At 34.4% G+C, this 14,370-nt stretch overlaps 2 protein-coding genes across 2 annotated transcripts; both read right to left on the bottom strand.

Annotated features, from left to right (window-relative positions):
* Positions 1 to 681: 681 nt before the first annotated feature.
* LOC140823427 (uncharacterized) lies at positions 682 to 2,853 on the bottom strand. The gene is made up of 6 exons (XM_073184769.1): positions 2,688 to 2,853; positions 1,998 to 2,085; positions 1,656 to 1,720; positions 1,210 to 1,278; positions 997 to 1,046; positions 682 to 890 (listed from the first exon to the last, which is right to left on the bottom strand). The coding sequence occupies exons 1-6, from the start codon at positions 2,748 to 2,750 to the stop codon at positions 779 to 781; spliced, it is 447 nt and encodes a 148-aa protein (XP_073040870.1). The 5' UTR covers positions 2,751 to 2,853; the 3' UTR covers positions 682 to 778.
* A 1,229-nt stretch (positions 2,854 to 4,082) lies between these two features.
* On the bottom strand, positions 4,083 to 11,237 carry LOC140823426 (shaggy-related protein kinase epsilon-like). Its single transcript, XM_073184768.1, has 13 exons — positions 10,907 to 11,237; positions 10,171 to 10,410; positions 9,963 to 10,055; positions 9,754 to 9,813; positions 9,356 to 9,628; positions 9,172 to 9,246; positions 5,585 to 5,641; positions 5,362 to 5,502; positions 5,053 to 5,103; positions 4,859 to 4,954; positions 4,670 to 4,753; positions 4,410 to 4,512; positions 4,083 to 4,326 (listed from the first exon to the last, which is right to left on the bottom strand). Exons 1-13 carry the CDS (start codon positions 10,964 to 10,966, stop codon positions 4,265 to 4,267), a joined length of 1,395 nt encoding a protein of 464 aa, XP_073040869.1. The 5' UTR covers positions 10,967 to 11,237; the 3' UTR covers positions 4,083 to 4,264.
* Positions 11,238 to 14,370: the final 3,133 nt, after the last annotated feature.

Here is a 14,370-nt window from a genome sequence, read left to right as displayed (position 1 = left end):
GTACATCATGCAAGTGCCTGTAAAAGAACAGTAGTCGACGTTCACATTCTCAAATGTCATGCTAAACACTACATTGTCTAAAACTTGAACTTCTTAAGGCCAAAATAACTAAGGTAAAAACTTATATGAGACGGTCTCACGGATCGTATTTGTGAGACGGATCTCTTATTTGTGTCACTCATGAAAAAATATTACTTTTTATGTTAAGAGTATTACTTTTTATTGTGAATATGGGTAGGGTTGACCCGTCTCACATATTATGATCCGTGAGACGGTCTCACATGAGACTCACTCAATAAATAATTTTGTCGTGCTAAAAAAACTTTTTTATAATTTCAAAAATACTTTAATCTCCTGACTATTATATACATATTTCTCTTTCAAAATTATTTTATCTCTAACTATTTCAATTTCAAAAACTGATAATTTAAATACCCTTGAATCACTCTTGGTATCATTATATGCGTGTTTCTCTTTTAAAATTGTTTTTTCTCTTTCCATTTCAATTTGAAATACTGATAACTTTCATTTATTTTTCTACGAAACCACGCTTTTATATATATACATATATGCTATTCACAGTATTTCTCAATACCACGATCCTCGCAAATGCCATTTGAATAAAAATAAAAAATAAAAAGTTTAACAGAAGAACATGACTATATTTGGCCAACAAGCATATGATCATGGAAAACATAGTTTCCTCGTTGCAATTACAAGAAAATCTTGAATGCGTGTACATAATTTATCCTTGAGATCCATCAAACAAAACTCAAAATTATGATACTCCGGTTCCTGTAAGTTCAACCTGGGTTGCCGCTTCATTCATGGCGTCCATGACATCCATCTTCCCCCTACCAACTGCCTCATCCATGGGAGTTCTCTCGTGGCTGATTGTCGTCCACCACATAACAGATTGCAGATGGAAATAGAAACATGCAACTAATCATCATTAATGGAAACTAAAACCCAAGAAGCACGTTGGAGATCACTCACTTGTTCAGAAATGAGATATCGGCTCCTGCTAGAATCAAATGTTTGACAACCTGAAAAGGACAGGTTATGGACTTGAGATATGTAAGCAAGTGATTTAATATAGAGATGAAAAAATGTGATTCCCGCTTCAAATTACACCAAGTACACCTTCCTCTCAGCACAACTTTGAAGCTCATCGCCGGCATGAAATGTAAAATGTAATGCAGATATTACCTCAATGTGGCCATTGAGACAAGCCCAATGAAGAGGGGTGTTTTTCTCCACGTTGCAAGCATTAATATCCTGGTTTTCAAACGAAAGGCTCATTTTTCTTTCCGTATGTTACAGCCTGAATAATCAACACATAATGCAGATAGAGAAAAGGAAAAACATGTGTGGGTATTTGTACACACACATGCGCGTACTTAAATACATGTCACTTTCAGCCCAAAACTGCCCAAAAGCATGCAATATTGTTACACTTCAAGTTTCCTCACTTCTGATTTTAACACCACCATTATTGTTACACTATATATTGTTACAATATGACAGAAGAATTTTTAAAAAATAAGGAACATTATACCACCATAAAACATAAGAGCAGCAAACAGAAGGACAAAGAATCAAGCCTGTTGAGATGAGTAATCAATAGAATTAAAACAAGGTGAAGGTTCTCTCACCACTCCATTGTGAATAAGATAGTCCACAATGTTGATATGCCCATTTGCTGAAGCCATGTGCAGTGCTGAACATTCCAACAGAAGGCAAGATAAGCAAGCAGAAAAAAACAAACAGAAACAATTTGGCAACCAATAAGCATACACAAAAAAAAAGAAACAAAAAAAAAATTGACGAGTAATAGGAAGAAGACCATGTTAAGAGAATCTTGTGCCACAAAATAAACATGAAAAAACATTAGCGTGGAACCAATTTCTCAGCTCTGGAAAGATTTTCGTAATTTACGACTCAGTAAATACTTCAAAAATCATTAATAAGATTGAAAATGCATACTAAATTATAACCTGTGCGGCCCTCTGAATCCTTCAAATTTAAAGAAACACCCTGGGATGCTATGCTCATGAGATCATCTATATCATCATATCTAGCAGCCTGAGATATTATGCATATAAGTTAGTTTTGCTAAAAAAACCTTTGATCAATAAAACATCAACCGCGCAAACAGCGTGAATACATGGAAATCAAGATCCAACCACAAATGTAGTGTTTTAAGATTGTGTGACACACTTGAGCAAACAATAAAATAGGTAACAAAAGCTCACCATTCTAAGATAGCATTTGTTTAGCTTAATTTAAACATCTATTTAATTACTATTTCCTACAAAATCCTATGGAATACTAGAAACACTGTATGGCAAGCAAATAAACCCAAGAACTTTTATGCCTCGGATTATAGTAAGAATCAGCGGGTGCATGAATAAATTTTTTAAAAAATATAGAAAATGTCTGCCACAAAGCAACCTTTACAATTTGGGAAAATAATTTCAGTAAAAAAGTATAGGTTCTTTCCGGTAATTGAAGATTCTAGCATCGATCCGTTTCACACAACGCACTTAATCACAGTGAAAACACAGGACCATAAATAACCAATAATTAATACATCAGAAACTCCACGTTTTGACGCGAACTTTTTTTGTTAAGCTGAACAAAAAAAAAATCAGTGGATATAGAGATTTAGAGGTGGTAAGGAGCACCTCGAGCAACGCGTCGGAGGTCGTTTCTGGCGGCGGCTGCTCGGCTGTGTCCGCTGCTCCCATTTTCCTCCGGCGAAAGTGAATCGATATGGGTTGAATTCACTTTGATGATAGCTCGATTTTGGGCTGTGGCATTCTAGTATGTGGACTTGGCCCAGCATCATTTTCTTTGTTTTTGGGGCTTTGTCCGAAACACCTTCCCCATTTGATTCAGAGATATATCATATTCATTCAGAGATATATTATATTCGTAAGAACGTCTCACAATCATAGCTCAGAGAATAATAAATTAAATGTTCTATAATTTTTTTGGTCAGATTGAAATTTGAATCACTAAATGTCAGAAAAGGGGATTGAAAAAATTTACCATGATACTAAATTTTAGACACAAATTTAATATATAGTATAAGATAAAAGATTAGTGTTGTGAGGGGGAAAATATCAATAAATAAAGATATATATTGGGTTTTGTTTTGGAAGAAAATATTATTATAGACATCGAATCATGTGAAATAGTTGGCTCAAATTATTTTAAATTTGAAAATATTATATTTTGTCATATAATATAACTTTAAAATATAGTTTTTTTAGAAGGGTAAAAAATTGGAAATATTTGAAAGAAAGAGAGACAAATATTTGGGAAGAAGAATTAGAATACATAACTTTATTTGTTTTAATTTTTAAAAGGAGTGGAATAAAATTCTTGAAAATAGAAACTAACAGGGGCTATTGTCTTCTAAATTTAACTCATTTCCTTTCACTTTTTTGCTAACATTATTTAGGTTACACTTTCTGCAACTCATACTCCACTTTTATGTATATAAAAAATAATAATAAATTTGTTCCTAAGGAGTATATATTAAACAAAAGATTATATCTCTTGTAAGATGGTCTCACGAATTTTTATCTGTGAGACGGGTCAATCTTATCGATATTCACAATAAAAAGTAATAATTTTTCATGGATGACCTAAATAAGATATCCGTCTCACAAAATATGACCCATAAAACTGTCTCATACAAGTTTGTAACTAAACAAAATGGAGTAAAATTAATATCATACCCCTTTTTGTAACTTTGTTTGAAAAAAAAATTTCAAGGTCCTTTGTTATCTTTCCGTTTTCGTTACTATAAATTTACACACTTTTTGATCTTGAGTAACTCAAAAATTACTCGAGTCGAGCTCAAAAAGTTCTACTCAATCGAATTCGGGTACTAGTACTTCTGGTTTTGTGGTTTTCAGTTGAACTTGAGTAAGAACTCCCAAAGTTTATTTATACAGAGTCAATAAATGGACACTCGTTTCTTTGAGACACAATGGTGCAAAGAACATATAAAAAAATTGGCAACTAACCCTATCTGAAACCTTCCATGGAACTGATGCTATCAATCTACCAAGACATGAAACAAATTCTCACTTCCCATGTCAACCAACTGCAAAATTACACTAGTCACGTATATGTTCGTCTATTGGTGGTGTCGTATGATACTACCTAGCCGTTTCAATTTTCAAGCAAAACACTCAGCTTCAAGCCCAAAACATGATGTTAAAAGTAGTAGGAAGCCACTTTGTAGTTTTTACTTCTTTGTATGATCAGGTATGAGTCGTCGCACAAGTTCGGGAGGTGCACCAGCGAGTTCTGAAACAATAGATAGTTGAGTTGAAAGGGGAATCGTGTCATTTTAAAATATGGGATGTAGCAGAAGACTAACATACACTTACCTGCAGGTGTAAAGTTGAAGAGAGGAGGTAGGGGCTGCCCGTTTGGCAAGCATGCGTGAGGCTCTCTCAATTTATCGAAAAAGGGGTGTGCACAAGCCTCCAACTGAAAAAAGGGTCAAATAATCAAGAATTTAACATCACCAAAGGATAAAATAATATAAAAAAGATGCATTCGAACTTCAAATATGCTATTTATTTTCCTCGGTTCACTATCGAACGATAAGACAAAAATAAGCGAGAGCCGAGAGGGTATAACTTACAGCTGTGATACGTAATGTAGGCGAATATTGAAGCAGACTTGACACGAGATCCACTGCTTCTGTTGGCATTCTCTTATGAAACATCTATAGAAAAATAGCTTTGATTAGATACTTGTTTCATCTCATTCTTTCACGAATGAGATTAAAATCAGTAATATGCAATGTCTGATCTATCGCCTATCAACCAACCTTGTGCCACGAGAGAGCTTTGATCTGAGGGAGTTTAAATTCACGATAATTTGGATTCATACACTTGATTTCTTCTCGGGTCGGTGTCCCCAAAACCTATTGTGCGAACAACCAACTAAGGAAACTCAGCAATGCAACAAAGAAAGGCTGCCATGTCAAATTGTAATAAAGCAAAACGGCTAAGAAAACTGCACCTTAATAATTTTAACAAGCTGGTCTACACTGCTTTCCCCAGGAAAGAGAGGCTGCAATGTTCGAATAACATGTCAAAATTCAACTTCTATCAAGACCCATTAGAAACACGAGTAACAAGGTAAAAAAACCAGATTTCCCTTCAAGTACATACAGAGTTCAACAACATAATAAATACAGTGAATCCGCCTACTCAAAAAACCATAGAAAGGTATACTTTTTCATTCTGGCTAATGAATTGCAATCACGTCGTGGCTCACAGATCACATACATACTTTTTTTATCAGAAGAGAAGTAGGAAATGCACCAACCTGTCCTAGAAGTAGTTCAGCCATAACACAACCAACCGACCACATGTCAATTGTGGTAGTGTACTCTGTAGCTCCAAAGATAAGTTCAGGAGCCCTGTAATACCGAGAGCAGATGTACGAAATATTTGGTTCACCAGGTACCTGCACCCCAAAAAAAGTACTCAGATGATTCTTGTATAGTTTGACTGGATCAAGATTTTTATATAAAATAAAATATACATACCAACATCTTTGCACTCCCAAAATCACAAAGCTTGAGCTGATGCGTATGAGGATTTACCTGCAGCAACCAATTGTCTCAGGGATAACAAAATTTGCAAACTAAAAACTAAAATGAAAACCACGTCGAAAACGAGGACACATAAATGTGAGTGGATGGGGATGGACAGCCACCATCGATAAATGAAAGTAGGTAGCAGCCTTTTCTTTTATCGAAAAGAGAGGGCTGCAATCAAATTTAAAGAACTCGAAATTCAATTTGGATAACGCATTACACATTTCCAAAGTAAAGGAACTCTCTATAATAGAGCTTCTTCTTCTCTCACGAGTCTAATTTATATCATCCGAAAAATAGACAGAGTTCTAGTTTGACATAATATTAGAGTGAAACTTTTTCCACCTTGCCCGAAGTTTTCACCTCAATATTTTTATAGGTTTTACCACGTAAAATTATGGTGTTCATTTTTATTCACCTTTATAATACTCTCTTGGGGATTATGTAAGATAAACAAAGTGTATTGGAGTCTTGTTTGTAAGATCTCTTAAAATTTTATGCGTGTTCTGCTGATGCAACATAACATCAATTTTTTTTCCATCGAGTCCAATCCAATTTCAGTTTAGCAAATTATTGAAGACAAGATGGTGGCAATACAAATATCCTAGCAAGTGGAATAGATGGTCAGTAATGTTATTACCAATTCACATTTGGCTCTATCTGGTGGAGTGTTATCAAATATTGTTGAAAAGATGAAAGTAAAAGAAATTTAGGATACTGACAAAATTGTACATGAACAAGTCATTAAAAAACGAGATTTTCTTAATAGAAGGTTTTACTATGAATAGCTGAATATTCAATAAGTACCAACCATATCAACATATAAAATACTTCATTTGCCTAACACACTTCTTTGGACAATAAAGTAGAGGAAGTTGGACATCTTGATCTTTTATTTCAAAGCCTACCAAAATTCATACAATTAACTCATTATCAATTTGACAAATGACAGCTTTCAACAATGTCAGAGTCATGGTTCTTAAAGAAGAAAATCAGCGGAAGAACTAGGAAAACACGTTAGTAAACTCAAAGCAAGCAGAAACCTTATTAATAACCAGCGAGATCCACAGAGCGTGACTCAAATGGAGCCATAATCACGGTAGATCCTAATCCAGAAGTAAGAACTTTTATTGCTATAGATATGACGGAAAAGGGCAGTTCAAGGAAAACATGGGAACAAGTAAAGTATTGAGAACTCTCAAGAAAATATTGCAAGTACATCAGATAATGATGAAGTATTATTTAGCGAAACAGTAATAATTGTTGAAGGAACTTTACGACGCATGGATTTGGATTCAAGAATAACATGACACGTGATGTTTCGCAGAGAACAGTTAGATCATTATGAATTTATCTCGGGATGATCTAAACTCATGGTGAATGAACAAGTTTTAGAAATCCAAGGAATCGGTACAATCAAGATAAAAATATTTGATGCTACTATGACTATCTACACCGAATTTGTAATTACTTTTTGGCAGAAACAGATAAAGAGGTAGAACTAATTGTGCATCAACTAGCTCGGGAGAAGAACCATCAATATTGTAGCACCGGAAGCTTGGACATGTACCGTAACGAAAGTTGGAGATTAGTTCTAGGCTTACAAAGGTGACTTTACCCTTTTGTAAACATTATGTTAGCAACAAGTTAGCAACATAAAACACAAATTAAAGTTTGGAATATTTATCACTAAGAGCAACAACATCATGGAGCCAATTCATTCTGATGTTCAACAAACACCAATTGTATACCTAGAATGATCGAGGTAATTTGTATCATTCGTAATGATTTCTCTAAGAGATTATGGATTATCCAATTTAAAAGAAATCATATGTTTTTCCAGTTTTCAAAATTTTCAAAACTCGGATAGAACCTGAATTACAAAGAAAAGATCAAGTGTTTAACAATTGACAGTATGGACAAAACTTTATCATATGTTGAAATTGATGCATTTTGTCAACATGATAGCATCAAGAGGTGATTAACAATGGCTTACACGCCCCAATAAATGGAGCGACAAAGTAGATGAACGAAACTTTAATGGACAGAACAAGAGCCAAACTAAAGATTACGGGTCTAGTCAGATCTTTTTGGGATGATTTAAATGATAGAAGGGAGAACCCTAATTATAATGAGCTCCTTAGTTTTCAAAACGCGTAAGCATTTTCAAAATTGAATTTGTAGCCTTCCAAATTCCATTGCAGACATATCTTCTTCACAAAAGAATGAGATGTTGTCTATGTTGTCCATTCACATCCACTCATATAGCATTACTATACATCTCATTTCATTTGATTGTTAGCACTGCTTTCGATATTGCATACCCATTCACTAGCAATGGATTTAATTTTCTTTCATATAGTAGTGTAACAAGATCCCAAGTCTTGATCCAATATAATGTTTCTAATTATTCTCACATAAATGTCATCGAGAAGGATAAATCCCAGTATTGAATAGACCCATTAAAACTCGACGACTACATCCTCAGTTAATAAACAATAAGCAACGTCATTTTCAGTAACACAATGTTCACACCAACCTAGTGGACTATTGAAAATCTCTAACTCAATTGGTTTCTTGGTTTGACACTGTTTCAAAAGAATTTCGATCCTTATTTAACTCATCTTTCACCTGAACCATAATATTTAACTCATCTTTCACCTGAACCATAATAGTATTTGAAATTTCTTTCATCGTGTTTTTATCACCCTTTGCTTTTTCTTCTGCAAAAAAAAATCCTACTAATAATACGAATATAGGTAGGTAGTGGAACCCCACAAGCGATGCCCCTCTATTCCATTAGCCAAACTCGAGAAGAGACACTTTCCGGATTTTTAGTCCAACTTAAATCTTACTTATTCATTGTACACACCATACACATGGCTTCCAAACATGTGTGAACGAAAATAATAAGCTAGCTTACCATTCCAAACTTCCATCGGAGACATAAAAGATGGTTTAATTGTATAAAGATGGACCTGATTCTCAATCGAATATCTAAGTGGGCAAAATGTGAATGGATGGAGATGGACAGTTATGAGTTGACCATCATTAAATGAAGAGTATATCCTGTGAGATGGTATCATGGATATATATCCGTGAGACGGGTGACCCAGTTCATTATACAGTGAAAAGTAATACTTTTTTGATATAAAAAATAATGGTTTTTCATGGATTGGGTCAGGTTGAAAATTTGTCTCACAAAATTGATCCATGAGACGGTCTCACATGAGTTTTGAGTTAAGTGAATGTGGGTAGCAGCCTTTTCTTTTGTGAAAGAGAGATGGCCGCAATCACATTTGGAAGGTTGCGAAATTCAATATTTGTCCTTCAAGGAATCTTAAAAATTTCACGAGTTTTAGATTATTATGAAATAGTTTTTCTTATTATTAAAAGAAAATTTGATTGATTTTATTATGGTGTTAATCACCTCTCAACTAAAAGTGAGCATATCCTTAAAATAACAATGAATAAATAAATATGCAGTGATAAATGACACTGAATAAAGAAAAGTAAATTATAAATAACAATCGTACCAACAAATTCTGCGGTTTTATGTCACGGTGACACACACCAACAACGTTATGTATATAACTCAGTGCACGACAGATCTGCAATTTGCAAGAAAACAACACAATCAATGTATGATTTAATGGAATGTCAAGGAAATCAAAGAGCCCATGGAAGTCATACTGCCTTTGCTGCAGCTCACACATATACCTGGTATGTGTATAGTCGCACATAAAAGACGGGCATGAGTTGATTCACTCTGGTGTAGTGCCTCGAAGCTCGATAAACAGTTTCCGATACATATTCCAAAACAAGATTAAGGTAGACCTCGTTCTTTCCGGTAGTAGAATAGAAACAATGCTTTAGTTGCACGACATTAGGATGGTTAAGTAAGCGCATTATCTGAAGTTCCCTATTTTTGTATCTCCTATCTTGTAGAACTTTCTTTATTGCAACAGATTCACACACTTCAAGGCATTTGGCCTAAAATGCAAAGAATATCAAAATCAAATGAAGGCAATTAATATTCAGAATCTATAAATCGAATAAACACTCCCAAACAATCCCCTAACAATATATCAAAAGGCACATGGTCCCTGCAAAGATACCTGATATACAACTCCAAATGAACCGGTGCCAACCACACGCTCGGCCATATAAGACATTGTCTGAGGAAAAAGATGAAAAATATTTAAATTTGATGAGCAAGATAAATCCAAAAAAATGGAAAATTATGGTTCTATGGTCAAACACCAATACAATTATAGCAGAGAAAAAATGATTGTAATGCGGTAATATTTACTAAAAGACAACTCACCTGTTTCGGCTGTCCATTTCCACCCCCAATAGAAGTTACTATTATCTGACCGGCTTCGGTTCCACTTCCACTAACAACAGCAGGCTCCATATCCTGTAATAAAAATCTATGATAAGTTTACAAAAATAATGCTACTTAAAAATCAATATTACAATGAAATGATTGTTGCAAATACCAAAGGTTAGAAGTGGAAATTTTGATATCCAACCTTTATAATGTCATCATGGTTATTGTCTCGAATTTTCATTTCCTGTATGCACTTTGGAAGCTTGTCATATCCAGATTTCTCGTGCCTGCCACGTACATCTGATGTGCTTGCAGCAGACTCAGAGGAGTCCACTTGCCTATCTTGAGTTCTAGCATGTTTTTCTCCCAGCTCATTTTCACAGGCAAATCTTTGATCCATTTCTTTCTCTGCTTTCACTCTTTTAATGCTAGAATCGGTGCCCTGCACCACAAGTAAGAACTTTAAAAAAAATTGCATGCCTCTATATTCCTTTCCTATTTCATTAATTACTCAGGGAGGAGCACGATGATGCGAAAACACTACCCTAACAATGAAAAAAAAAATAAGAAAATAATAAGTTAGATACAAATCTAGCGGCTCAATGAAAAACTATTTAGGCTCGCCATCTTGGGTATGGAGGACACATCAAATGCAAGCCAAACAAATACTTTTTGCTCATTTAAGAGAATCCATCTTGATATAAGTGTATGTAAAATCTAATCCAATCATAAATAGTAACAAATTTGCGGTTAAAAGATTAAGCATAAAATTTGAACATCCCAATCAACAAGCTCTGTTAGGATACATCTCTCAGAAGTTCCTTTGCATCATTCTAAATAATTTCATTTTCTAACTTCCTTCCGAAACATTTCAGACAAAGGCACCAACGATCAAATACAAAAATTCACAAAAAAAATGTACAAGGAGAGAAAATTACGGTGTCTGAAACAGAAAAGCGGCCGGAAGCAATGCTCTTGAGACGACGCATCATATTCATTTTACCCTTGTCGTCAAACAAACACCAATGATATGAAAATCAAATCCCAGATGGAAATTCAGAAGGTAAAATAAAAATGTCTCCTTCTCCACAACCAATATTAAATCAAAATGGACACGACCCAGGTTCTAAAATACACATAGAAATTATCTCTTCATCAAATAATCAGAAGAAAATGCAGGAAAAATCAGGAACAAAAAGAGATGAAGATTTGAAAAGCGCTCTCTCTTCCCTGCATTAAGAGAAGAGAGAATGGGTTGGTCAAAGAAATGTCAGAGAAAGTTGAAAAATCAAAGATTAATTATTATTACATATATATATCATGTTTGATTTTATTCATAAAATATAATATATAATAAATAAATATTGGGTTTTATTTTTTGAAAATAAATCTTTTAAAACTGTATAATGAATTTAACAAATTTATTACGTATGGCTAAAAAAATTATTTTTATTTATTATATTATTTTGTTTTTAAAGATACAAAAATTAATGTGGGAAAAATCGAACGGTCAAGAATTCAAATCCTTGTAGTAATGTGGATTCATTTGCGACCAACCAAAGTTTGACTTTTTGACTCTTGACCGTTGATTTTCTCTGCACGGCGTATGTGGAGGGATTAGGAGGTTGTAAATGAATTTACCAAAATAGGCTCGGGATATTCGGGGGAATTTGGTCCCATGTCAATTTACTTGAACGAGGACTTATATTCATGATTCGCCTAAAGAAGAAAGTCCATATTGTTCAAATTTATAATGTCACGCTAGTTTGATTAATGTTTATTCAACAATTATTTATCGATTTTTATACGCTAAATACCGTCTTGCCAAAATCAATCATAAAATTTTTGAACATATTATTTAGTTATATAACACTATGGCGATAAAGCCCAAAGTGAAAACTTTAAGAGACAAGTGATGAAGCCCAACTGATATCAGTTTATTTCAGTCGGTCAGTGATACCAAATTCAAACATTATCTGAAGATTATCAGTATACTCACTAATTAAGAATAAGAGCTTAGCTGATATATAGCGGATAAAGTTTTTTTAATTATTAATAGTCACTGATTTTCAACAGAACTTCAGATTTAATGCGCGCTATCAGAAATATACAATTCGTCAAAAAAGACGATGTCATGACAACAACGATATCTGTATTTGGAAACAAATATATGAGGATCAATTTGTGCTTACAATTTCTTTGTGAAATCCCTATAGTTGATACTTGATAGTAAGAAGTCTTAACTACTTATTTGATTAAGATTGAAGTTTACTAAGAGTTTCAATTAGGTATTAATAAATCCAACTAAAGTATGTGATTTCAAATTGTTTGTAATTATCAAATTCTTTAAGTGCAATCCTTTCACAAGAAAGAATATATAACGTAGAAATATTGAAGTCTCCGAATATCAAGAAACAAACATGTTCAAATTTATATTTCATTCTTCGTACATTTAATTTCCATTTGATAGCCAAACTGATTTTTGATTTAATTCAATTTTGTTCGAACAGTTTCAGTCAATCTATTTCGACAGAGTTTCCACTATTGATTTACTAAGAACTCAATTGACAAGAATTTCATTTCAGTTTTACTAACCAAACCAATATATTTGCAAATTATGGAGATTATTTATTCATACACTATAAATAGGGATGTAAATGAACCAAACCGTTTGCGAGCTATTCGAAGCTCGGCTCGATAAAAAGTTTGTTTGAGTTTGTTTGTTAATAATATCAAACCAAGCCCAAACTCGATTTTGAACTCGAAAATTTAATCAAACCAAGCTCAAGCCTAAGGATATTCGGCTCGTGAGCTCGCAAACATGTTCGATAATAGGCTCGAGCTCGAGCTCGAGCTCGAGCTTGGCTCGGCTCGTTTAGGTGGCTCGTACTCGAGCTCGAGCTCGGCTCGTTTAGGTGGCTCGCACACATGATTTTGGAATGTTCAATAATATACTGATTTATGTTTTTTAGCTCTTATTTGTGTCGTTTTGGTTATTTATGAATGAATTTACATTTTTATGTCTGATTTAAAATTAGTTTATAAAATTATATTTAATTTTTAACAAGCTCGATTCAAACTCAAACTCGAGCTCAATTCTATGCTTATCGAGCTCGAAAACGAGACGAGCTTAAGCCAGGCTTGTTAAACATGCTAAACGAGCTATTAATGAATCAAGCTCGAGTCTGGTTTGATTAACATGCTAAACGAGCTTTTAACGAGCCGAGCTCGAGATTTCAATACAAACCAAGCTCGAGCCTGATAATAGAAACTCGAATCGAGCTCGAGCCTCAAACAATCTTAAACAAGTCAAGTTCAAACCTGATTCTGTTTGGTTTGGTTTGGATCATTTACGTCCCTAACTATAAATCAATCTCTGATTCTAACATTTATCTTTCAACTCATTTTATTATATTAAAGTAATTTTAATTTCAAAATAATATAATTTTTTTCTTTTATTAAATATAAGAAAATGTTGAGCTTACATTATAAAAAAAATCAATTTTATGGTTAGAAACTATTAAGTATAACTTAATTAAATATAATAAAATAATTAATTCAGATAAATTTATGAAAATTGAGATATTTTCCACGGAAGCCGGTTATGAGTGGCTTAAGCACTCCCATCCGAGACCTACATGAGGTTGAACATCCCTTAGGACTCGCTCATGTGAAGCTAACATTGGCTGGGCCGTAACTATTCCTTTATATGATTCCTTCGTATCATTCCGAGTTTCAGTTATATATGCCGGCCTTTTTGCTAATTCAGAAATGAAAGAAGTTTACCGAAAGCCTTATAAATTGCCTCTTGATATATAAGCATATTACCTTAAAGTGAGATTGCATAAACTTGAATGAAACCAGTACAAGGGAAATAATTATTCTCTAGCTAGAACGATATATAATAATGTAATTATGTGTGTAATTCAATCTAATGAAACATAAGATTCTTGTCCTTGAAATTCCCTCATATTATTATGACCGTACGTCTAGAGTCATGTTGGGGTGCAGGCGGCGGCCCACACTTCTTTACAAATTTATCATCTCCGACAGCTCTGATGCAGTCCGGCTCGAAAACCAGCTCGTGATGCTTGGGTGCAGGCTTTGGCGGAGACCCGCAGTTCTTTACAGATTTATCATCTCCGACAGCTCCGATGCAGTCAGGCTCGTGATGCTTGGGTGCAGGCTTTGGCGGAGACCCGCAGTTCTTTACAAATGATTCATCTCTGATAGCTCCGATGCAGTCAGGCTCGAAAACCGGCTCATGATGCTTGGGTGCAGGCTTTGGCGGAGACCCGCAGTTCTTTACAAGTCCACCTCCGAATCCGATGCAATCAGGGTCAGGCTCTTGTAGAACTTTTCTGCCCGTTTTCTTGATGGATGTGGCGGTAGCCAGAAGCAT

The sequence above is a fragment of the Primulina eburnea genome, chromosome 2 (assembly GCF_022965805.1).
Source record: "Primulina eburnea isolate SZY01 chromosome 2, ASM2296580v1, whole genome shotgun sequence".
NCBI classification, from domain to species: domain Eukaryota; kingdom Viridiplantae; phylum Streptophyta; class Magnoliopsida; order Lamiales; family Gesneriaceae; genus Primulina; species Primulina eburnea.
Note: the sequence above shows the minus strand (reverse complement) of the source record. Positions and strands in the feature narration are given on the sequence as shown.

What these genes read in the sequence shown, in the direction of transcription:
- LOC140823426 (XM_073184768.1), bottom strand. Translation starts at nt 10,966, where the DNA reads ATGAATATGATGCGTCGTCTCAAGAGCATTGCTTCCGGCCGCTTTTCT. An exon ending in ACCATGATGACATTATAAAG is followed by an intron (nt 10,056 to 10,170) that starts GTTGGATATCAA and finishes TTTTTATTACAG; the next exon opens with GATATGGAGCCTGCTGTTGT. An exon ending in TTGGGAGTGCAAAGATGTTG is followed by an intron (nt 5,503 to 5,584) that starts GTATGTATATTT and finishes TTTGGGGTGCAG; the next exon opens with GTACCTGGTGAACCAAATAT.
- LOC140823427 (XM_073184769.1), bottom strand. Translation starts at nt 2,750, where the DNA reads ATGGGAGCAGCGGACACAGCCGAGCAGCCGCCGCCAGAAACGACCTCC. An exon ending in ATCTTATTCACAATGGAGTG is followed by an intron (nt 1,279 to 1,655) that starts GTGAGAGAACCT and finishes TTTGAAAACCAG; the next exon opens with GATATTAATGCTTGCAACGT. An exon ending in GATATCTCATTTCTGAACAA is followed by an intron (nt 891 to 996) that starts GTGAGTGATCTC and finishes GACGACAATCAG; the next exon opens with CCACGAGAGAACTCCCATGG.